This window comes from Candoia aspera, chromosome 4 (genome assembly GCF_035149785.1).
Source record: "Candoia aspera isolate rCanAsp1 chromosome 4, rCanAsp1.hap2, whole genome shotgun sequence".
NCBI classification, from domain to species: Eukaryota; Metazoa; Chordata; class Lepidosauria; order Squamata; family Boidae; genus Candoia; species Candoia aspera.
In genome coordinates this window covers 61,158,198-61,183,707 of record NC_086156.1, presented here as the reverse complement: position 1 = coordinate 61,183,707, position 25,510 = coordinate 61,158,198, and the positions used below count along the sequence as shown (strand labels likewise).

The 25,510-nt window shown below is 37.4% G+C and overlaps 1 protein-coding gene across 1 annotated transcript in view; it reads right to left on the bottom strand.

Moving 5' to 3' along the window:
* Positions 1-8,784: 8,784 nt before the first annotated feature.
* VWC2 (von Willebrand factor C domain containing 2) overlaps positions 8,785-25,510 on the bottom strand; it is a 54,429-nt gene continuing 37,703 nt past the window's right edge. The window contains exon 4 of the mRNA XM_063301958.1: positions 8,785-9,361. Within this exon, the coding sequence (XP_063158028.1) occupies positions 9,210-9,361 (152 nt within the window). The 3' untranslated portion in view covers positions 8,785-9,209. The remainder of the gene's footprint in view (positions 9,362-25,510) is intronic.

Here is a 25,510-nt window from a genome sequence, read left to right as displayed (position 1 = left end):
ATGAACACATTCCCCCAAAGCTGCAACTGCAGTCAAAGGAGGGCCATGAGTGAATACAGGGAGGGCATGGCTCTAAGGCTGTGTCAGTCTTCACATAATAAAACCCCTTGATGTTTAGAGTGTTATGGTATAAACGCAGAGGGAAAAAAGCTTATTTGAATATACCAATGTTGATTTTATTACATGTCACAGGCCTTTTAGCCTAGAGACTCCTAATGTTATATTGTTATTTTACATTTGTTTGTTGCAGTACAATATTAATGGCTGTTTCTGTCCTACATCTATATTGCACTTAATTAGAGGCATGTGATACATTAACTACTTCTAAAAGTATATGTGGGGTGGGGGGGAACCAGAAGCACCAGAATGTTGAATAGCCAGAGCAGGAAAGGAGAAAGAATTCATATGGGCAAATACAGCATATCTTGGCTGGATTCATGGGAAAGACTGCCAACCAGCCACCTTCCTCAGTATATACAAGATGCCAGTGACCTTGGAACTTTGACTCCTCAACAGCCTGCAGAAAAGGCCTTTCTTCTTCGACTTCAATCTCTACTTGTGCAGACACGTCTAGAGCACTGCCATTGGGTGATCAGTTGCATGCTGTGTATGACCTTATCTTCCTCCCTTCAGAAAAGTCGAAAACAGCCAGATACCTTTGCCACTTGGTAAGACAAAGGCATGCAGTTCCTGGTACAAATGATTCTTAACTCCACACATCTTATGCTTTCAGCTGAGATCAGTTGTTAGCAAGGGATTTCCCAGGACCACTTGTGGTGGTTGCCCACTCTCCATGCTTCCTGAGGAAAGGTCCCATACTTTTTATCAGGTTTGGTTGGGCCCAGTTCTGGTTGCCCAAAGAGATCAGATAATGAATTCATGTATATCCTATGGATTTTCACTCTCTGGACCTGAAAGCCTTTAGAGTGTTAATTAGCAGACTGCTAATTGTAGTGATTGAACATTAAGTGATTATTTGATTATCTAGTTTGCTATTCACCTCAAATGTTCTCTACACAATTGTATTCATTGGTTATGAATTACAGTTACATTCTGGATTTCCTGAACACATTAGCTTTTTTACTAGTGTTTGGCTCCAACCAGACTGGTGCTCTTGGAGGTCCCAGTTTATAACTCTTCATTAATAGCAAGGTGTTAATGGCCTACTTCCTAGATACTAACTGATATGAGAGTAAAGACTGTTCAGCATTTCACATTTTGAATTTTTTAATCTTAACCTTCCTCTTGGGGAGAATACGGGTGGGTTAGTTTCTCAGAATTAAGTAATAATATATCAATTAGCAAGCTACGTGTGTCTGGAGAAGCTTGTTATAGTTTTTAAAAAGCATATGCAAGAAGGCATTCTCAGGCTAATGAAAAATAAAAGCAAAAAGCATAATGTAGTTTAATAGAATATTTTTATTGCTGAAAATGTATAAACAACATAACTAATATTGTGCAGATTATATAAAAGCTATCAAATACCATTTTGAAATAAGCTAGGGAAGGGAATATAAGCTATAATTAAGAAATTTATTTCAGAATTCAACAATGATAACTTCTTTCATTCTATTTGTCTCTTGCTGTGTAACATCTGGAATTGCCTGTATTTTTCAGTAAAGTTATGTCCTGAGAGAAGAACAGGTAAGGAATGAGCTAGTATAACTTTATGCTTCAGAAGAGTTATGTCAAGTAACAACCTTCCTATTTCATATAATAAATTGGTTTAAAAAAAATCTTGTTCTAACTGTTGGCTATAAGGTGGACTCTCCTTCAGCACAAGGACAGCTAATTCCAAGAGAAAGTTTGCTCGATAGACAAGTACTTTGTTTCAAAGCAGACTCCCAAGTAGGTGTCATGATCTTCTTACGCAGATTTCAAATATCTTAGATATGCTGTATATTTGACTATATGGAATACAGTGGCACTAAGTCCATATTAAAACATAAAACATTACTGTATGTTTTTAATGGGGATTGTACTGTATTTGCATTCAGTAGGTCAAATTTTAATCAGACAGATGAGCTCTAAATTTGTTTGAACCAATTACACTGTGACAGTTTGCGAAATGTAAGTATTATTTCCTGATTTTTTTTGTATTTTTCAATATTGATTCAGTATTAACCTACTTTTCTAGCCAAATCTGGAAACACTAACATTCTCTGCATACAAAATATGGAAATCATCAAGTATTTTCATTCTAATATAACTTATATTTTAATTAAAGTAGATGCAAATTTCATTTTAAAGACCATGTCCTGATTACTTAATATATTGACTGAAGCAAGAACAAGCTTAATTTAAAAACCCTGATTTTTATTTTATCAGAAGTAAAATAACGTTCTCAAAATGGATATTACTGGTTTTCATTTTCTATTTCATCTTTTAAGAAACAATGTAGCTTCTAAAGTAGTTAAATATTTGGCTTAAAAGTCTTATTTTTATTTTAAAATATCAGTGACATTTTTGAAAGTACGCAAGGTATTAAGTTAATTATTTGTACTGTGTTCTGCTAGCTAATCCTTAAGAATTATTTCACAATTATTTGCACTTCCAAATTGCTAATTCTATTCCTGAATTTTTGTCTGCTAGTGTCAGAATTTATTTTATTATTCTCTTCTTAGCAACACACACATTCTCAAGAGCTTCTCCAGATAAAATAGGAATAAATAAAGTAGGTAAATTTTTCAGAAGACTCCACTTGATTATATTAAGAATATTTTGTGGCATAAACAAGTACTATTTGAGCAGAAATCAAGAGGGCCTATCTTTTTGTGATTTTTCATGCCATGGAAGCACTACCTTAATATGGAAAAAAAATTGAATTTACAAATATTTCAGAACAGACTTGTGAAAATTGTTGTTTGCAAGGTTGAGTGGAGATATAGCTAGTCCTCACTTACCATGTGACCATGCCATCTAACAACATCAGTTCTGGTTGCAGTCGTTAAGCAAATCAGCACAGGTTGTTAAGCACAATGTCACATGACCGTGACTTGTGACTTCCTGCTGGCTTCCACATTGACTTTGTCAGAAGCCGGCTGTGAAAGTTGCAAATGGCGATCATGTGACTTCAGGATACCATGACCATTGTAAATGTACATTGGTTGCCAAGCACCTGAATCATGATTATGTGACTGCAGGGACATTCCAATGGCTGCAACTTTGAGGACTGGTCGTTTCCTTTTTCATTGTAACTTTGAACATTTGCTGAACAAGTGGTTGGTAAGTGAGGATTCCTGTAGACATGTATCTGCCTACTTACTGCAAATTCAAGCTTCCTGTCCTGTTTCAGGCTTCAATCACACACGCACAGTTTCTCAGGTGAGTATCAGTTTACTACTAGGCTGAAGGATTTACACTGAAGTAAAGGAATGTAAACAAAGCTGAGGCTTGCCTGCAAGGTTTGCTTTGGTCCAAGGTTTCAAGGTTGTCAGCCAGTCCAAAAGGTCAGAGATCTAAGAAGCAGAATCCACATACAAATGTCATACACAAGCCAGATGTCAAGATATTTTCAGAAAGAGCTGCTTCTTAAATAAGGCTGCAGCGAGCTGTCACTAATCAGACTGCTTGTTCCTTTGCTTGGCGAGTAGTCTAATAGACCTTCACTGGTCAGCTCTCCTTTCTACTTGTTTCTGCAGGGACTGGGAGCCTTATGTCATTGTCACCTGGCAGGTCCAGCTGCTCAGGTTGTGCTTGTGATTGATCAGCCTCATGTGATGTCTGGCTTTGTCCTTCCTGAGACTGACATTCCACAGGCTCAGCTGCAGCAGCTGCTTCAGACTCAGAATCTGAGCTCAGAGCCTGGGCCATGACACTTCCAGATCTTTAATATTGTTTCTATTCAGGTGTAACATATATAGTAAAAGGCAACCTCTAGAGATATCTCCGTGAGTCTTTGCAGTCACGTCTTAAAGAAAGGCTGCTATAGTATTTTTCTCAGACATTCTCTAGGGGAAAAAAGGATATAATTGAAATTCTGTGCTTAGTTTGAAAGTATGCTCAACTATCCAGGACTTCCTCCTGCCATGGCTCTGATTTCAGGCTAGCACTACATTGTGGGGCTCCTAAGGGACTTCCCTCCTCCAGAAGAAATGCTGGAAAGCCATTCCTTGAGATATAGGACTGGTCATTTCCCACTTATGAGAACTCCCACCTCATCCTACCTGCTAGGATTCCCACCCACCTGCCATTTGGAGAGACACTATAAGGTTTTGTTACTTTTTTAGCCTGTGAAAATAAACCATGAGGAATGAACTGTGGTGGGGCACTGACTGGCTGGTGTTTTTTGCTTTTTCCCCCTTGGCTGGCTGGAGGCAATTTTGGCTGGCAACCTGGGAGGATGATGCTCAGAAGGGAGGGATTCTGGACATCACAAAGCTGCTGGGGTATGGAAACGCCACCGGAAAAATACAGTGGGAAAGTGGGATGGTAGATAGCATCCTGTGGGCTAAAGAAAGTGAAGCGGAAGAATCTCACCAATTTGCCTTCTAACAGATGGATACTTAGAACTGGCCATATTCCTCACAGCAGTAATTTAGTGGGTCAGTGTTTTGTGAGAATGAGACAATATTCCTTCAGGGTTTAAAAAACAGTGGTATGTAGGAACCAAACTTTAAAAATAGCTGGTGAATCCCTTTTCGGGGTGAAGTAGTCTTTTCATAATATTGTTGTCTTATATCATTGTAGCTCAGTTTCAGCTTTGTAGAACTTAAAATCTCAATGTATGTATGTAAGAGAATGTATGTGGCAGTTTTTATTCAGTTGAAACATGTACTGTCTGTACTTTTTGGTTGATCCCCTTATTGCCTCCAAAATCCCATATTTGTTAAATGTTTGGGAATCAATGTTTATTTATTATCCTAAAGAAATAAAGCTTTATCAGAAGTTGAGAAAAGCAGGTATTACCTACATAATCATATGAAAAACAAGCTTGAATATTCTATTCTTGTAATTCAGTGGCAGGTTTAAATTTTTTTAAACAACTATAGTGAGTTTTTTTTTTAATCCGTTCGATCGTGTCCAATTCTCACAGACTCTCTGGACAAGTTCCTCCAGTTTTCCTGGCAAGGTTTTTCAGAAGTGGTTTGCCATTGTCTTTTTCCTAGGGCTGAGAGAAAGTGACTGGCCCCAGGTCACCCAGCTGGCTTTGGGCCTAAGGCAGGAGTAGAACTCACAGTCTCCCAGTTTCTAGCCCAGTGCCTTAACCACTACACCAAACTGGCTGTCACAGTCACTTTATTTTAACCTTAAAATGTGGTTAATACATCCATTTCCCCTATACAGTATTTATTAGATACTTGAACTGGCTATAGTCACCATACTGTTAAAGGAATAATCCAGAAGTTGAAACAATAACTCTTATGGATTTTGTTTTGTCCTGCTAACACAGGGGTGGGTAACAGACCATTACACTGCTTTTACAACCTCCTGAGCCCCCCAAATATTCCAGGGGTAAGCAAGGAATAGGAAACTCTGTGGATAATGTATATTGACTGTGAGAAGAGCTCAACTAAGTGTTTCTGCGCTGGTGGTTAGAGAAGGTGCCAAACACTGACTCTGAAATCTATCGGAATCAGGGATTACTCAGGATATGCTAGCAGGTACTTTGAATGCATCTGTTAAACATTTGAAAGAATTTGCCAGTGATATTTGTATCAGAAGTTGTCTTTGTGCAAACTCCACAAAGAATGTTGTTCCATCTAAGCTATTTGAATCTCAAATCCCATCCATCTGGATCTGTGCCTAGTAATTTCATAGCATTCTATTGGAGACTGAGGTTGGGAGTGCTATTTATGAGCCTATCAGCATTAAATGCTTTATTCTATCCAACTGTAAAGTTCTACTTTATTTTATTAAAATTATTTTTTTAAGTCATGAGATTTACACTGTCACTTTCATCTCAAAAGGAGACCAAGCTGCTTTTCTCTGGCCACACAAGTCAAAAGTACAAGGGCCAGGTGATGCTACAGAGTTCATTCTTTTTCATCATTATCACCATTATGATGAGCAGGATGCTCAGTTTACAGATGAGTAAATTGTTCAGGAGTGAATAAATTGCTCAACCCCATTTCTCTCACAAGTCAGTGTTGAGGAGGAAGAACCATGCAAGTGTGTCAAAAAGTCAAAATGGTGGGGCTTTGATCATGTGGTCATGGTCACTATTTTGCTTTTTTTGACACCCCCCCCCCCCTCTGGAAGCTGCTGGCCTGGTTAGTGCCTTTCCTTCAGGAAGATAGGTGGTGGCAACAGGAAGTGCTATGTATCACATAAGCAGAAGATGCGCCACACACCTGGGAAGGAAGGAGCAGGGCCAAAGGTCAAGTTTAAGAGGATCGAGACCTTTCCTGCTGCTTTAAACTGACTTTTCAATCACATGACTATATCTGCAGTCCTAACATAGGTTTACCATATTATGGAAGAATTAGTCTAAGACAGTCACGCCAGTGGAACACTTTTGCCTCCAAAGGAAAGGCTAAAGACATTTTAAACAGTGTACTAAATGTAAGTCACAAAGTAGTATAAATCATTCTCCCCGTCCCACTCGATTTCTGAATTTTCAGTGGTATCTGCCTGGTTGGAAATTAGAAATATATGCTGAATTAGATGTACTAAGAAAGTAAAGCATTGCATATATTTTGTATCTGATTAAGAAGTGGCATAAAAAGTAAAACATTTAATTATGGACCTCTTCTGCATATTTGATCTACATGAGATGATTTATTAAATTGGTTTTGTGCACAGATTATTCTGAACCATCTGACTTTTCTGATAGGTGAAATATAGGAATCTATTTCACCTGTTGCCCCTTACATATAGCTATCTAATTCTAATAATTTTTTTAAGTTACATATGATCACAGAACCAATTTTAAAAAGCTGTTTTGTGGTCCAGTTTGTATATACACTAGAATAAGTTTGGAAGTGATCCAGGTGGAAGGCTTTTTCTGTTTAAAAAAATCCTGCACCTGGAATACTCAAATAAGTGTGCAAGCCTGCCATATTTGTTCCCATTTTGCTTGATTTTTAGCAGATTTTTTAAAATTATTTTTTTTAAAATAATGGATGAATATTAAAATGGCCTTTCTCCACAACTGCAGTAGTAATGTAGTTGACTGGGCAATCATGCTCGAACAGTCTATGACAGACGCTTACTAGTGTCTTTCCTTCATCACATGTTTCTCTGTTTTGCAAATTGCCATCTACGAAGTTTACTTAAAAAGGTAATACCTATATTAAGGAGTTGATGTATTGGATCAACATTGTATTAGCTACGACCTGTAGTGAAAGTGACCAAATCCTGTTAATTAATTGACCATGCTAATAATCTTGTATTTACTCAAGAGGAAGACGATTCTCCCCCTCAGAGACGGTAACATGAAAAAATTACCTGTTGTTGTTATTGTATTCTCAGTGAACCTAATACAATCTTTTCATTTTTAAGGTAAATTATCCGGGAAACTATCTTTACAGATAGTCCTCGACTTATGACCATTTGTTTAGTGACCGTTCATAATTGCAATGGTGCTGGAAAAAGTGATTTATGACAGGTCCTCACTTATGACCGTTGCAGTATCCTCATGGTCACATGATCAAAATTCAGGTGCTTGGAAACCAGCATGCATTTATGATGGTTGCAGCATTCCAGGGTCACATTTGCAACCTTCCCAGCCAGCTTCTGACAAGCAAAATCAATGGGGTAAGCTGGATTCGCTTAATGACCATGTGATTTGCTTAACAACCATGGCAAAAAAGATAGTAAAATTGGGCGCGGTCATATGATGTGTCACATAACAACTGCATTGCTTAGCAACCTAAGTTCCGATCCCAATTGTGGTTGTAAGTTGAGGACTACCTGTATTCTATCATAAAAGTACAGTAGAGGAGAAAAACCTTAGAATCTTCAAAAATGTTCAAAATATTTAATGTAAATTTATTTATAAAACAACCAAACAATCATCAGGAAGCTAATTAATGAGCAGGCTCAAAAACCAATCCTCTCCCACTTCTTATATGTCAAGGGCTTAGGTATATTTGATTTTCATTTTTCTTTGAAAAAAGCTGTTTTTCATTGGAATTATCAATTCTTTAGCCATGACGTTGAAAAGAAATACTAATCTTTACACTGTTTGGGAATGATACCTAAATTAATCAAATGCTTAAAAATCCCTCTTAATTGGGGTTCTTTAAAAAGTCCATTTTTATACAGCAAGAGTTGCCAGCATTTCCCAGCTTTCAATAATTTTCTAGCATAAGAACTGTAATATTTTTGGTTGTGTGTCTGCAGTTCTTAAATATGATGCCATAAGTGCACTTGGCTTGCAAAGTGATCGACAATCTGACTTTAAGAAATAATTTATATATTAGTGGGAATATCACATGTTACGTATTTTATAGTTGAAAGAGGATATGCCTTGTCTGACATTATTTGCCTATCAGGAAAAGTAATTTCAATTAAGTTAAAATAGAAAGCAGCATAAATTATGTGATTTATTCATATGTATTAAATGCTTAACCATGGAAAATTCACAACTTATATTTCGAGACTATTGATGGGAGACTGATCTGTTTTATAACAGAATATGAAAATTATCAGGCAGATTATGAAGTAGCCCAGTTCCTCACATATTATATTCATGCCAAGGTAAGTCAGTAGAAAAGAAATATTGGCACATATTGTGCACATATTTCACATTCTTATCTCATGGAAGTCAACAACAAATGTTTTGTTGCATTAAATAGGTAAGCACCTCACCCCTTGTAAATTTATGTGGTTATAATAATAATGTAATTTTCTTATTTACCTTTTCTATGCCTATTGTTGCTTCATAAAAATAGTCTATATCATATAACAAATATTATTTATTTTATGCATGATCAGATATGCAAGAATACAGGCAACCATTTATATTATTTTAATTGGTATCATCTATATAAAACATTAATTTTAAACTCTAATGGGACTGTAGAAATAATATAATCTGTGAGTCTATCTTAAAGTACTCACTTGGAAATATAACACTTACATTGACATAAATATTTTAAGTCCAAATGTTGCCATATATATTTCTTCCTGTCAAAAACAAAATATCTGATGCCTACTTGGTCCTCAACCAAATTATCCTCTGAGGTTGACTCTTGTTTTTCCAAAAATCATCTGGTGCATGGAAACGTTTTATAAAAATATCCTGAGTCCCTGGATTAGTAGATCTAAATTTGCTTGCATTCGTGTCTGGTACACATAGCTTGTCGTTCAATTCGCCAAGTAACTTCTTCGTAAGTACAGTGGCATATAGTACATTCATCTGTCTTCACTTCTCGACCTGCTGGAATAACCATGGTCTCAGCAAAGCAGTTGGGGCCTAAAACAGAAGAAAAAGAGGGGTTTCATATGACACAGATTCCATGAGATTGGCTGGCATATATAGATAGGCAAACTGAAATCCCTTCCATGACCAAAACCTTTCTGCGTGCCCTTAGATAGATCAGTTTTTCTGTTTGACCTATGTCAGAAGGTTGTAAGGATGGATACTGGACACTAAAATACTGATGAAATTATTTCTACAAATGTCTTAGGGTGAGGTGTCCCCAAATGTGAATTGAAAGGTGAAAGGTCCCCTGTGCAAGCACCGAGTCATGTCTGACCCTCTGGGGGGATGCCGCTTTCACGTTTTCTTGGCAGACTATAGCGGGGTGGCTTGCCATTGCCTTCCCCAGTCGTCATCTTCCCCAGCAAGCTGGGTACTCATTTTACCGACCTCAGAAGGATGGAAGGCTGAGTCGACTTGAGCTGGCTACCCGAGAATCCAGCTTCCGCTGGGATCGAACTTGGGTCATGGGGAGAGTTTCGGCTGCAATACTGCCGCCTACCACTCTGCGCCACACAATGTAATATATGGTATATATAATATATAATAATATATTATATGGTATATATAACATGATGTTATATATGGTTTCCATATATCTCCTAGATGAAAAGATGCAAGCAACAGTACGCTAGCTTGCAAGATCATCTCTAGATTAGAGATCCTAACTTGTGTACAATACTTAAGAGTACAAGTGGGCTTTCATTGCACTTGTGACATACTGGCCAAAATGTACACACACAGGCTCAACTGGTAACCTAGTCTATTCTTTATCTTATTAAAAGTATTGTGTGAAAGCTTAACTAACCAAGGCCAGCAGCAGTGATCATTATCCATGCCCTTGACTGTTGATGACCTTAGAATATGAAAGATTGTGACAGTGTAAGAGGGGTAAACAGTAGAGAGCATGGATTAATGAATGGAAAGAAAGAAAGATCTGAAATTAAGGAAAAGGGAAAGGTTGTAAGAAATCTGAAGGTAGTCAGTTCTTATGGACCAAAATTAATGCACTCCAGGAAATGGTGATAAATGAAAAACTAGAAATGAGTTTTGGGGAACATTGTGCAACTTTCTGAATAAATGTGATCCAAAGGGGAAAAAGCCTATTAGGTAGCGTGAATGAATCAGTGGAATTGCATAGAGAGAATACAGAAAAGGTGATTCAGCCATTTGAAGACCCAGGAATAAATCAGAATGGTGACTGATGAGTACCTGCTTAAAAAAAAGAGATGCTTGTTGAAAACATGAGGCTTAAGCACTACTAAAACAGTAAGGCTGCAAATATGGATGTCATAACTGAAAAAATATTAAAATCAGATAAAATATGGATGTACTGTAGTTTGTTTATGGAGTAGCTGTTCAACATTTTTAACACGTGCAAAGACTGCATCTATGTCTGAAGACTGCAACAATGCTACTGTCCCCTTAAAAAAATTGGACAGCTTGCAAGACACATTGCAGAAACCTACAGGGGAACTAATTTGTGTCTGGGAAGGGAATTGATAGTATTCTGATAGAAAGGTTATGAGAAATGAACTGACCAAAATTTTGGACATGCAGCATGGCTTTACTGTATACTAGAAAGGGATGTGAAGGTCAGATTTTTTTCACTCCAAAGGTAGTAAGAAATAGATGTGAAAAACTTATTGCACATTTGTTGATTTAGAGAAGTGTACAATGATGTGAACAGGCTTGTGAAATATTTTATATGAATATGGAATTCAAGCTTGCTTGCTGAATGTGGTAAGTATATGATAAAGCATCCAGGAGAATAAGTAAATGCTTTACAAATGGTTCAACATTGAGCATTCGTCAAGACAAGGATGCATGATGTCCCCTTGGTTGTTTATTATATTTATGGACAAATGTATACTAAATGCTTGTGGTGACATTTAGAGATGTGTGTTTAGGGACATGGCTTTAGATGCACTTTTGTATATAGATGATGGCCATATTGTCTGAGAAGCCAAATGAGATTGCAATATGCAGAGTGGGGTATGGATCTGAAATTTAAGAATGAATCAATGATGAGTGAACGTAGACTGAATACTTGATGATGATGATGATGTCAGTGATCCTGAGAAAAACATAGAACTATATAAAAATGTAATCAGGGATATAATATTTTAACGGCAATACAAAACTTAAGGACAGTACTGGTAAAACTAGTGTTGGAATTGGAAATTAGGAGCTGTATAGTAATAGTCGGTTAGTCCTGGATTAACCAAAAGAACCAAAATGAGAGAATTCTCTATGTCCCTACAGAAAGTACAGTATAATACAGCAGCACATGGGCAACTTTACCCTCTGAATTACAAGGGGCAACTCATTCAGATATGGGGGTTATAGAGTATCTGCCCAGTAGGAGCACTAATGATTAACAAAATCTGCTCCTGAGGACTGGTGACTGGCAATTATAGTTCCAATGTTCAAGAAGGGAAAAAGAAATGATCCTGCAAATTACAGGCCAATTAGCATGCTCAAAATAAAACAAAAAACGAAGAGAGCCAGTTTGGTCTAGTGGTTAAGACAACTGGCTAGAAACCAGGAGTCTGAGAGTTCTAGTCCCACCTTAGGCATGAAAGCCGGCTGGGTGACCTTGGGCCAGTCACTCTCTCTCAGCCCAACTCACCTCACAGGGTTGTTGTTCTGGGGAAAATAGGAGGAGGAAGGAGTATTAGGTATGTTCCCCGCCTTGAGTTATTTATAAAAATAATAAAGGCAGGATAGAAAATCAAATAATCAGTAAACTTTATGCCAGGCACTGCCATAAGGACTGGCTGGATCAGGAAAATCTGATACCAGAAGGGCAGGTTGGTTTCAGAGAAGGCAGTGGCACCATCGACCAATCCTTGGCCCTGCAACACTTGACAGGAAAATTCTTAACCAACAATATAGCATCACTATATGCTGCCTTCATAGATCTTAAGGCAGCCTTTGATTCTATACCAGGGCCAAACTATGGGAGAATCTGGAAATCTCATCAATCAGCCATAGGCTCCTCTATTTAATTTGAGCCTTGCACACTAATACAATTCTTTTTTTAAATATAGTTTTTATTAGAGATTTTTACACAAGAAAAAGATTAACATGAAAAAATACAGAAAGTGAGGTTAGGAAAGAAAGAAAAGATAGAGAAAAAGTGCAGAAAATAAAAAAAGGAAAAAGAAAAAGATATTTAAAGAAGCGACTTCCGATCTTCTTTACAGCAGTTACAAACAAACAAAGTATCAAAGTACCCCTTTAAGATTACATTACATAGTTCGCTTCTTCCCATATTCAACCCTTTTCAATTGGCAAATCCAGAAATCATCAATTCATTTCTCTCCATTTTCAGCAAAAAGTCCATAAAGGGTTTCCAATGTTTTATAAAAGTACTTACTATCTTATCCCTGATCAAACAAGTAAATTTTATATTCTTTTCTCTTTTGCAGTATTCTGGTATTTTTAATCTGTATCTTAGTGTTAATGTCACAGAACCTGGTTTCTCTTATTCCTGACAAGGTCCACAAATATATTTTAGTTCATTTCTCAACTTTCCATTTCTTGTGTTAATTCTGTACACCTTGTCCACTTCTACATCCATATCTTCTTCCTCCCATTCTAAAAGTTTTTTAGGGCTTTAACAACCCTCTCCTTAACTGTCTTCATCAAGTTGTTCTGTAGCTATCAGGCAAAGTTCTTTCTCTTTTAAATCCAGTAATGTCACATTGTCTAAATCTTTTTTAATCTCTTGGTTTATCGTTTCTGTCTCACTCATTTGTACTGCAGATTCTTCAAAAAAGTCCTTCATCTTTTCTTCCATATTTGCAAATCTTTCTTCCATTCTTCTTTCAAATGAAATCAATTCTCTCTTAACAGATTTAGTCAATGATACTGCCACTGCTACTGCAATATTCTTTTCAGATTTTTCCAACATCCTTTGTACAGTCTCTGGAATAGTCTCTGTTTGCTCTGTGGACAGTCCTTTCCTATCTTCTTTCATTGCTTTCCTAATATTAGCCATTTCTCTCCTTAAATTTGTAATCCAAAAAGGTAAAGCAACAAAAATAAAAGAGCCTTTCTTCTTTTTTCTAAACTCTTTACACCCATCCAGCTCTCTGTGATTCCATAGTCACATGATCTTTCACAATTTTCCCTAATCTTTTTGTTAAAGAAAATCCACTAATCAGTCCTCTTAAGAAAGTTAAAAAGTCCTTTTTCCCATGAAGATAATTGGTGTCAGCTCATCAATTAAGTCCAGAGTACTTTGAAATAAACAATATTCCAAATTTAACTGGTCCCTTCATCCATTTCAAATTTTCATAATTCAAACTGTTAAGCTTTTTGCTTTCAGTTAGTTTTAAATCCTTATAATTATTTCTTTACATTTCACTTTGATCTTGTCCCACGTCAAAGGAACACTCACCAGGTGGTCTAGTTGCTTTGCTGTTTAGAAGATCTCTGTAGCTGACAAAATAATATTTATTGATCTATCTATCTATCAAATTTATACACTGCCCATCTTACTATGGAAGGGACTCTGGACAAATAAAAAGTCATAAAAACTATTATAAAAAGTACAACAAAGTTAAAAGAGAAAAACTAAAAACTAAAACTAGAGCACCTTCAAACCACTGACTACCCCTAGGGCTGCCTACCACTATTGGATCCCCAAGCTAGTTGGAGAGCCAGGTCTTAATGCTCTTCCAGAAGGCCAGAAGAGTGGGGGCCAACTTCACTTCAGGGGGCAAGATGTTCCATAGGGCGGATGTAATGGCAGAAAGGCTCTCCTCCTAGACCCCACCAGTCGCAATTCTTTAGCCAACAGGATGCATAACATGTTGTTCCTGCCAGACCAGATGGGATGGATCGATGTAATTGGGACAACTCAGTTCCTCAGGTAACCTGGGCCCATGCCATGAAGGGCTTTAAAGGTGGTAACACCTTGAATTGGACACAGAAGCACACAGGCACCCAATGCACAGCAGAGGTGTTACATGTGCAGCCCTAGGGGCACCCATAACCGCCTGCACTGCTGCATTCTGCACCAGCTGAAGCTTCCGGATACTTTTCAAGGGTAGCCCCATGCAGAGTGCATTGCAGTAGTCCATATAGGAGATGACCAGGGTGTGAGTGACTGAAAGAAGGGCTTATATTCCCAATGTGTGCTAGAAAGTGGGATTTGAGTTGAGCCTAGTGTCCTTAAGGCAGGCTTTGTCTAAGGCTGAAGTTTCTTCCTTGGCTTCCGGTGCTCTACTCATGGTTTGCCTGCAGATCTCTAGATCCTGCAGGTTTCCTCACGAAGAGCAGACTTTTGGAGTGCATGTGTGCAATCTCTTGGCTTCTCCTTGTCTGAAGAAGTTCCACTGGTCTGGGCTTGCCACCTGGTCACCAGTCTTCACCTTGTCATTGTCTCTGCTCTTTGGAGACATGTCAGCTCACCATTTTCCCCACCCAGAAGCCACACTAATACAACTCTTAAGGTCAGATGCATGGGTTTCTCACAAAGCCGGTTAAAACTTCAAAGGGATGCATTCTGGCCCCTCTGCCTTTCAATTTTTATATCAGTTGGCATGGTGAGATGTCTAAATGATTCGAATTTCCATCCCCCCAGCTAATAGCAGATATCCTGATCGCTCAGACATGGCCTATACCCAGATGCTGCTAACAGATGAACTGCCATTTATTACAGTGCATGTGGCTAGATTTTGTGCAGCAGCATGTAAGATCTGCCAGACCTTGATAGGCCAGGCTCTTGCTACATAGATGTATTTTATGTAATTTTAGATAACACTTTATGTAAATTTTAGATATCACATGTTTGTAATTTTAGATGTTATCACATTTTATGTAATTTTAAATACTACCTCACTTACAACCTAGACACCGATTGCACCTTTTGGACATTACTCACGGGTTCAAGTCAGGTTGTTTTATAGATGTATTTTAATTTTGTTTCAAATTTTATTTACTGATTTCTCAAGATAGATTTATAAGTGCTCACAAATCACTCATGGACACGCTTTTTCTACTGGTCTAATGTTGTAATAAACTAACACATTATACCCCAAAAAAGTGATGTTAAATATTTGGCTGACACCCAAGAATTATACTGGAGAGGTAGAGATTGTTAAAGAAAATGATTAGATAGGAAAAGATATTTGTATATAGATGTTCCTTTTCAGTAATTTATGAAGAGATTTAAAGAGGAGGAAGTAGGGACGCGGTGGCGCTGCGGGTTAAACCGCTGAGCTGCCGATCAGAAGGTCGGCGGTTCGAAACCGCGCAGCGGGGTGAGCTCCCGTTGCTCGTCCCAGCTCCTGCTCACCTAGCAGTTCGAAAACATGCCAATGTGAGTAGATCAATAGGTACCGCTTCGGCGGGAAGGTAACGGCGTTCCGAGTCGTCATGCTGGCCACATGACCCGGAAGTGTCTATGACAACGCCGGCTCCAAGGCTTAGAAACGGAGATGAGCACCGCCCCCTAGAGTCGGATTCGACTGGACTTTACGTCAAGGGAAACCTTTACCTTTACTTTAAAGAGGAGGAAAGAATCTTGTGCTCTAAGGTTCAGTAAATGCTTTATATTATATATTGGTCATACTTTCCTCTTAATATTGTTTTATTGTAAACTGCCCAGAGTCCCTCCTTGGGGAGAGATGGGCGGTGATAAATTTGATAGATAGATAGATAGATAAACAAATAAATAAATTTTTCATTTTTAATGACATAAAGACAAACTTTTTTTATATCATTACATGGAAAGTAAGAGTATGCATTGATCATAAAATTTAATTCAAAGTACTGATAACTTAAAAAACAGCCTGATTCTCCTTGGACTGATGTTGAGGCCTCTTTAATAAGCAATTATTTGAATGAAATTTGCAACGTCAAATTCAACTAAGTAGATTTAAGAGGGATGTTTCAATAAACCTTAAGTGAGATTTTGAAATACTTTTAAGGGAACTGATGATAATATTTTGGTTTCTTTATGGAATTGAATGAAATGTGTGGCAAAGTTGCTTTTCCGTAAAGGACTGGGTGCAGCTATTGAAACATGTGAAAAAACATCCAAAGCACCTTGACTTTACCTTTTCTGGATGGAAGGATTATGATTTCTTTTTATTTTTCCTTGGATGTGGAGGATGCTCTATTTATTATCTATTTCTAGAGTATTTTTTTTATTATTTTATTTTTGAGATGTCTGATCAATATAATACAAAAGATGAAGATTCACTATGAGGTTTATAAAGAAGCTTGATCCTATTGTCTGTGCTATTTTCAGCTGCTTTCCCAATTGCCCCTAATATACTGACTGCCTTTTTGTTGGCAGTTTTTTTCAGGCAGCTCAACACAATGATTCTAAATCGTTTTTTTGCATTCCTAACCCATTTAGACTCCAAGACAGCATACAGCTGAGGTTGCTTATTCTTTCTCAGTCTGATTTGCAGGGAACTTTAATCTTGATAAAAATACAGATATAAGAATGGCTTGGGATGCAAGTAAAGCATTTATGATGGGACATAATGGCATAATTTGTTGTTTATTCGTTTAGTCGCTTCCGACTCTTCGTGACTTCATGGACCAGCCCACGCCAGAGCTTCCTGTCAGTCGTCAACACCCCCAGCTCCCCCAGGGACGAGTCTGTCACCTCTAGAATATCATCCATCCATCTTGCCCTTGGTCGGCCCCTCTTCCTTTTGCCCTCCGCTCTCCCTAGCATCAGCATCTTCTCCAGGGTGTCCTGTCTTCTCATTGTGTGGCCAAAGTATTTCAGTTTGGCCTTTAATATCGTTCCCTCAAGTGAGCAGTCTGGCTTAATTTCCTGGAGGATGGACTGGTTTGATCTTCTGGCAGTCCAAGGCACTCTCAGAATTTTCCTCCAACACCACAGTTCAAAAGCATCAATCTTCCTTCGCTCAGCCTTCCTTATGGTCCAGCTCTCGCAGCCATATGTTACTACGGGGAACACCATTGCTTTAACTATGCGGGCCTTTGTTGTCAGTGTGATGTCTCTGCTCTTAACTATTTTATCGAGATTTGTCATTGCTCTTCTCCCAAGGATTAAGCGTCTTCTGATTTCTTGACTGCAGTCAGCATCTGCAGTAATCTTTGCACCTAGGAATACAAAATCTTTCACTGCTTCTACATTTTCTCCCTCTATTTGCCAGTTAACAATCAAGCTGGTTGCCATAATCTTGGTATTTTTGAGGTTTAGCTGCAAACCAGCTTTTGCACTTTCTTCTTTCACCGTCATCATAAGGCTCCTCAGTTCCTCTTCACTTTCAGCCATCAAAGTGGTATCATCTGCATATCTGAGATTGTTAAAGTTTCTTCCAGCGATTTTAACTCCAGCCTTGGATTCCTCAAGCCCAGCATGTCGCATGATGTGTTCTGCGTACAAGTTGAATAGGTAGGGTGAGAGTATTCAGCCCTGCCGTAGTCCTTTCCCAATCTTAAACCAGTCCGTTGTTCCGTGGTCTGTTCTTACTGTCGCTACCTGGTCGTTATACAGATTCTTCAGGAGGCATACAAGATGACTTGGTATCCCCATACCACTAAGAACTTGCCACAATTTGTTATGGTCCACACAGTCAAAGGCTTTAGAAGAGTCAATAAAACAGAAATAGATGTTTTTCTGAAACTCCCTGGCTTTTTCCATTATCCAGCGGATATTGGCAATTTGGTCTCTAGTTCCTCTGCCTTTTCTAAACCCAGCTTGTATATCTGGCAATTCTCGCTCCATAAACTGCTGAAGTCTACCTTGCAGGATCTTGAGCATTACCTTACTGGCATGTGAAATGAGTGCCACTGTTTGATAGTTTGAACATTCTTTAGTGTTTCCCTTTTTTGGTATGGGGATATAAGTTGATTTTTTCCAGTCTGATGGCCATTCTTGTGTTTTCCAAATTTGCTGGCATATAGCATGCATTACCTTGACAGCATCATCTTGCAAGATTTTGAACAGTTCAGCTGGGATGCTGTCATCTCCTGCTGCCTTGTTATTAGCAATGCTTCTTAAGGCCCACTCAACCTCACTCTTCAGGATGTCTGGCTCTAGCTCACTGACCACACCGTCAAAGCTATGCCCGATATTGTTATCCTTCCTATACAGGTCTTCTGTATATTCTTGCCACCTTTTCTTGATCTCTTCTTCTTCTGTTAGGTCCTTGCCATCTTTGTTTTTGATCATACCCATTTTGGCCTGGAATTTACCTCCGATGTTTCTAATTTTCTGGAAGAGGTCTCTTGTCCTTCCTATTCTATTGTCTTCTTCCACTTCTGTGCATTGCTTGTTTAAAAATAATTCCTTATCTCTTCTGGCTAACCTCTGGAATTTTGCATTTAATTGGGCATATCTCCCCCTATCACTGTTGCCTTTTGCTTTCCTTCTTTCTTGGGCTACTTCTAGTGTCTCAGCAGACAGCCACTTTGCCTTCTTGGTTTTCTCTTTCTTTGGGATGTATTTTGTTGCCGCCTCCTGAACAATGCTGCGAACTTCTGTCCAGAGTTCTTCCGGGACCCTATCTACTAAGTCCAGTCCCTTAAATCTATTCTTCACCTCCACTGCATATTCCTTAGGAATATTAGTGAGCTCATATCTAGCTGATCTGTGGGTCTTCCCTAATCTCTTTAGTCTGATCCTAAATTGTGCAAGAAGAAGTTCGTGATCGGAACTACAGTCAGCTCCAGGTCTTGTTTTTACCGACTGTACAGATGTCCGCCACCTTTGGCTGCAAAGGATGTAGTCAATCTGATTTCGGTGTTGTCCATCTGGCGAAGTCCATGTATAAAGACGTCTCTTAGGTTGTTGGAAGAGAGTGTTTGCAGAGTGAATTGTCTTGGCAAAATTCTATCAGCCTATGTCCTGCTTCGTTTTGTTCTCCCAGGCCATACTTACCTGTAATTCCAGGTGTCATTTGACTGCCCACCTTAGCATTCCAGTCTCCTGTGATGAAAATAACATCTCTTTTAGGCATGTCGTCCAGTAGGTGCTGCAGATCCTCATAGAACTGCTCTACTTCAGCTTCTTCAGCATTTGTGGTTGGGGCGTATATTTGGATCACTGTGATGTTAGATGGCTTGCCCTGAATTCGAATTGAGATCATTCTGTCGTTTTTTGGATTGTATCCAAGCACTGCTTTAGCCACTTGACTATTAATTATGAAGGCTACTCCATTTCTTCTGTGGTCCTCTTGTCCACAGTAGTAGATCTGGTGGTCATTTGATGTGAAGTGGCCCATTCCAGTCCATTTCAGTTCACTGACGCCCAAAATGTCTATCTTTAATCTTGACATCTCACCAATAACCACATCCAATTTGCCCTGGCTCATAGATCTTACATTCCAGGTTCCAATGGTGTGTTGATCCTTAGAACATCGGATTCGCCGTTCACCACCAGCACCGTCGGCTGCTAGCCGTCCTTTTGGCTTTGAGCTAGCTGCGTCATCACGTCTGGGGCTAGTTGAGCTCATCCTCTGTTCCTCCCCAGTAGCATTTTGACCATCTTCCGACCTGGGGGTCTCATCCTCCGATAGTATACCAACATATCTCTGGTTGTACTGATCCATTTAGTTTTCACGGCAAGAATACTGGGGTGGGTTGCCATTACCTTCCCCAGGGATCACATTTAGTCTGACCTCTCTGTCATGACCTTCCCGTCTTGGGTGGCCCTTCACGGTTTAGCTCATGGCATCATTGAGGTGCTCAAGCTCCAGCACCACGACAAGGTAACGATCCTTTGCTGAAGAATGGCATAACAGCAAACTCAAAAAGAGAGAGAGAGAGAGAGAGAGAGAGAGAGAGAGAGAGAGAGAAGAGAAAACACAGGTGACTTTAGATCAGAGAAAAAAAATGAAAGAAGAACTAAAGAAATTTCCCAAAAATAAAATTATTTCACAAGAAATTAAACTTTTACAATGGCAGTTGTCTTTGTTTAAGAGAAATGGAGGTAAAAATGACTTATGCAAAACAAAACCAAAATTGAATTTGCAAATAAACCACGGAAATGGTTGGCATATAAAGTGAGGAAAGAAAAAGAAAAAAAAATGATATTGAAACCACAAGATGGAAATACCATAATAACTGATAATTTAAAGATGCAAAAAACATTTCATCAATATTACTCTGAATTATATAAAGGAGAAGAAATTTCTCTGGCAAAGGTTTATAAATATTTAAAGACACAAAATTTACTGATAATCATAGAAAAACAGAAACAGTTAATGAATGGACCTATAACAATAAGGGAAGTTTGTGAAGCTATAAAAAAGGTCAACATAATTTGATCGAGTTTGGTCTAGTGGTTAAGGCAACATTAGAAACCAGGAGACTTTGAGTCCTAGTTCCATTTTAGGCATGAAAGCTGGCCTGGTGACTTTGGGCTAGTCATTCTCTCTCAGCCCAACTCACCTCACAGAGCTGTTGTTGTGGGGAAAACAGGAGGAAGGAGTACTAGGTATGTTACAGTATTTATAAAAATAATAAAAGTGGGATAAAAAATCTAAAAAAAATAGGGAAAGCTCCTGGACCAGATGGTTTACTCTTATTATTATTATAAACATTTGGACGATGAACTACTGCAACCATTGCAACACATGATGAACTCTATTTTACAGACTGGAAAAATACCGGACAGTTGGATGGAGGCCAATATAGCGTTGATACCTAAAGAAAGTCAACATTTCATGTCACCAAAATGTACCGCCTGATATCATTACTTAATAATAATTGTAAATTATTTACGAGGATTTTAGTTGAGAGAATGAAGATGCCTTTTTCGGGACTTTATTCATGAAGATCAGTTTTTTTTTTTTTACGTAAAAGACAGTTGAGAGACAGTATTAGAAATGTATTAGGCATTTTGGAATACTTGGAACAACATAATGAAAAAGAAGCAGCATTGATTTATCCTGATGCAGAAAAGGCCTTTGACAATTTAAACTGGACTTTCTTGTTTAAAATTTTGGAGGATATGGACTTTGGTGATAATTTTACCAAATCTGATAATTTTGTTTTGATAATTTTATCAAATTTTATCAAATTTCATCAATCAGGTAAAATCGATTTGTTTTTCACAAAAGGCACAGATAATTGTGAATGGGGAATTAACAAAACCTTGTGAGATACAGAAAGGGACTAGACAAGGATGTCCCTTGTCACCATTGCTATTTATTTTAACTTTGGAAGTACTGAACACATATAAGGCGAGATGAGAGAATTGTTGGAGTGAAGATTAAAAGAGAAATTTATAAATTATGGGTGTTGCTGACAACGTGGTGATATCTTGGAAGATCCTCTGGAAGGAATAGAAATATTAATGGAAAAACTGGGGTATTAGCTGGCTATAAAATTAACAAACAAAAGATGAAGATGTTAACAAAGAATATGAACATTGAAAAACAAAAGGAACTGATGGAAAAACTTGGTTTTAAGATTAAGAAAAAAGTGAAATACTTGGGTATCACTATGACTAATATGAATTGTATGTTACATATATCAGAATAATTGTTAAGACATGGAATAAAATCAAGAAGGATGTGTTAAGATGCGACAAATTACAATTATCATTGTTGGGGGGATTTTCTGTGATAAAAATGAGTGTTTTGCCAAGAATGATGTTTTTCTTTCAAACAATACCTGTTTTGACAACTGATGTACCATTTAAACAATGGCAGAAAGATATATCTAAGTTTGTATGGCAAGGGTAAAAACCAAGGGTTAAATATAAATTACTTCAAGATCTGATCTGAAATTGCACTCTGCAACCTACAGCTTAGTCTGGATGAAAGAGTGGATTCTGCTGAGAAATAAGAATTTCTTAGAATTAAAAAGGCACAATCTGAGGTTTGGATAGCATGGTTTTCTATGGTACGATGAAGTCAAGTTTAATGTAGATTTTAAGAATCATTGTAAGTGCCATATTGAGAATATGGAATAGATATAAACTCAGACTGAGCCTGAAAATGCCTTTAGGAGTCTCAGCGCTAGAAGCATTTTATAGGAAAGAAACAGTAGGTAAAGAAAAATTATTAACCTATCGAGAGTTGTTAGAACAGGAACATGGAGAATATAAGATGAAATCAAGAGCGCAAGTGGCTGAAAAGGGATTTAGTTTTCAATGGTTTTTGTATGCACAGTTAAAGAGAAAGGTTTAAGGTAGATAATTTGGAATTGAGCAGCAGAAGACAGAATCTGAAGTTGAACTATGTACAAATGATGAACTTGTAATTGCTAAAATATATAAACTTTTATTGAAATTTGAAATGGCAGAAGAACAAGTAAAAGACTGTATGATACAATGGGCTAAGAACTTTGGACATAACATATTGATGGAACAATGGGAAAATATGTGGTTAAAAGATTGAGATTTACATTATGTTATAACTTAAAAAGAGAATTTTTATAAAATGATGTACCGTTTGTATATGACTCCATAAAAATTGTCTAGAACGTATAAAGATACTTCAAATTTATGTTGGAAATGTGGACAATATGAAGGGTCATTTTATCATGCCTGATGGATTTGTAAAAAAGCAGGAAATTTCTGGGTTCAAATACATATAATGATACAAAGAATTTTAAAGATCAACATTCACTTGAAACCAGAACTTTTCTTGTTGGGGTTAATGGACAGTCAATTAGAAAAGAGCCATGGAAGATTATTTTTATATATGATTACTGCTTTGAGACTATTCTATGCACAAAAAATGGAAAGACAGGTGAAGATGACAGAACTAGCAGAGATGGCAAAATTAACTTGTTTGATTAGGGAAAGTCCAATAACTACATTTATTAGAGACAGTTTGGTGTAGTGCTTAAGGTGCTGGGCTAGAAAACAGGAGTCTATGAGTTCTAGTCCTGCCTTAGGCATGAAAGTCAGCTGGGTGACCTTGGGCCAGTCACTCTCTCTCAGCCCAACTCACCTCACAGGGTTGCTGTTGTGGGGAAAATAGGAGGAGGAAGGAGTATTCGGTATATTTGCCATCTTGAGTTATAAATAAATGTATGTATGTATGTATGTATGTATGTATGTATGTATGTTGTTGGTATATTGTTTTCTGCTACAGAGATTAAGGTTACTATGGTAACTAATCATTCTGGCCGGGTGAAGAGGTTGAATTTAATTGTCCTCAGTTTAGATGTTAATAGTTGCATTGCCTGAGGGAGGGCAGCTTGCTTGTTATTTAGTTTCTTCTTTTTAGGCTTGCAGGGAGTATGCAGCTGAGAGAGATCTCTCCTCTCAGCGTGTGCGAATGCACAAAGCCTGTAAATATGTTTTTGTGCTTTCTGTAAATAAATTTATTTTTATAGAAATGCCTGGTGTGTGACTTTTCTGATCTATCCTGGGCCAAATGCTTTCCAGCACTCTGCCAACATATGTATGTATGTGACTGGAAACCCCTTATGGACTTTTGCCGATGAACTTGTGATTTATTTTCAAGATTACAAAGGGTAGCTTATGGAAAGAAGGAAATTATGATGTAACCTTAAAGAGGGTAAAATATAAATGTATCTATAACCACTGTCAAGAAGATTGGAAGCTGCTTCTTTAGAATCTTTCTTTTCCCTTTTTTTTTTCTTTTCTATTTCTTTTTCTTTATTTTTTTCACTTTCTTTTCACTTTTCTTTATTCTTCTTTAATTCAAAATTTGTACTGTTTTTAATTCTGTTGAAAAAATTCTTGAATAAAAATTATTTTAAAAAATTCAACACTACTATAGTGACTTAAACTGCTAAGACAATTTTTAATTTTTTTTAAGTATGAGAAAAACATATCGTCTACTAAAAAACCCCCAATGGCTAGCTTATATTACAGTACATTTCAAAGAACTGTAGTAATAAACTACAGACAGAAATTTCAGGAAAGATAAATTATAGTTTTTAAAATGTATTTATGTGGCATCTGCATAAATGGATGTAGGCACATTACAACAAAAATAACATTAAAACCTGAAGATCTGTAGGTTTTCATCCCCATGCAAGAGGATTAGCATGACAATTATACTTTGAACAAACAAAAATAAGCCTGGAAGAATTCCTTTTGTAAAAGTTTTTGGGGATGCTCCTTGGTATAGTAAAAATAGGAATTGCTAAAGTATGTTTATTTCCAAGTTCCACATCCATTTCTCTTAAGGTAGTAAATTCCTATAGTTATTACTGAAGCTTTTGAGCTAGTAATTATTTCTGCAGTTAACTATTATTTTAAGCCTTTTCTTCAAATATTTGAGTGTTATAATTTCCTGCTTTGTAAGATTACTTCTGAAGGATACACTGTATACAGAAATGTATAAAGACTGAGGAAATAACTGGTACTAAAAAGTCGAACATCAGGTAAAGTTTTAACCTTAAAGTTAAGTAAAATGTTGTTTGACAATTCAAATAAAATTGCTTTTTATTTCCATAAGTCAAAAATAAAATCTTGGAATATGATCCATAAATCAAAAATAAAATCTTGACTCTCTCAGCCCAACTCACCTCACAGGGTTGCTGTTGTGGGGAAAATAGGAGGAGGAAGGAGTATTTGGTATGTTCACTGTCTTAAGTTATTTATAAAAATAATAAAGGTAGGATAAAAATAAAATATAAATAAATAAATAAAAATAAAACCTTGAATAAGCTTCAGATAAAGTTGATCATTGTGTAGTCTTCTCTGTGAATCTATGCTCTGCAAATATCAACTTTCAGTGCTTAGAATGTGAGATAGCCCTATAAAATTATCACCATAGTATTTTTACAGGGGTATGCACAGAAGAGTAAAATTGGAGCCTCAACTGCTTATATGGAAAAGGCCCATTTTATCTTAGATTGATTTAACTCAGGGCTTAAATCTGTGCCTCCTTATGAAAACTCAAATACCTATCTCACCAGCTGATATTCTTTGGAAATGAAAGAATGTCTTATATAATAAAATTGAAGTAAATGCCCAGGAATAGTAATTCCCTTTAACCAAAACCTTCCAGGTGCTAGACAAATAGGTACAGCATGTTTATATTTATTGACAGTTTGAAGAGATTCCTCCCTATAATATTTAATTCCATATGCATACTCATCCTCTGTGTTGACTTTTTCTGTGGACATTTTTTTCTGAAAACCAGATAGACTATAAAGTTTGCCTTGCTTAGAAAAGAAACCTTCAAAATTCCAAAAACCAGTACAGAT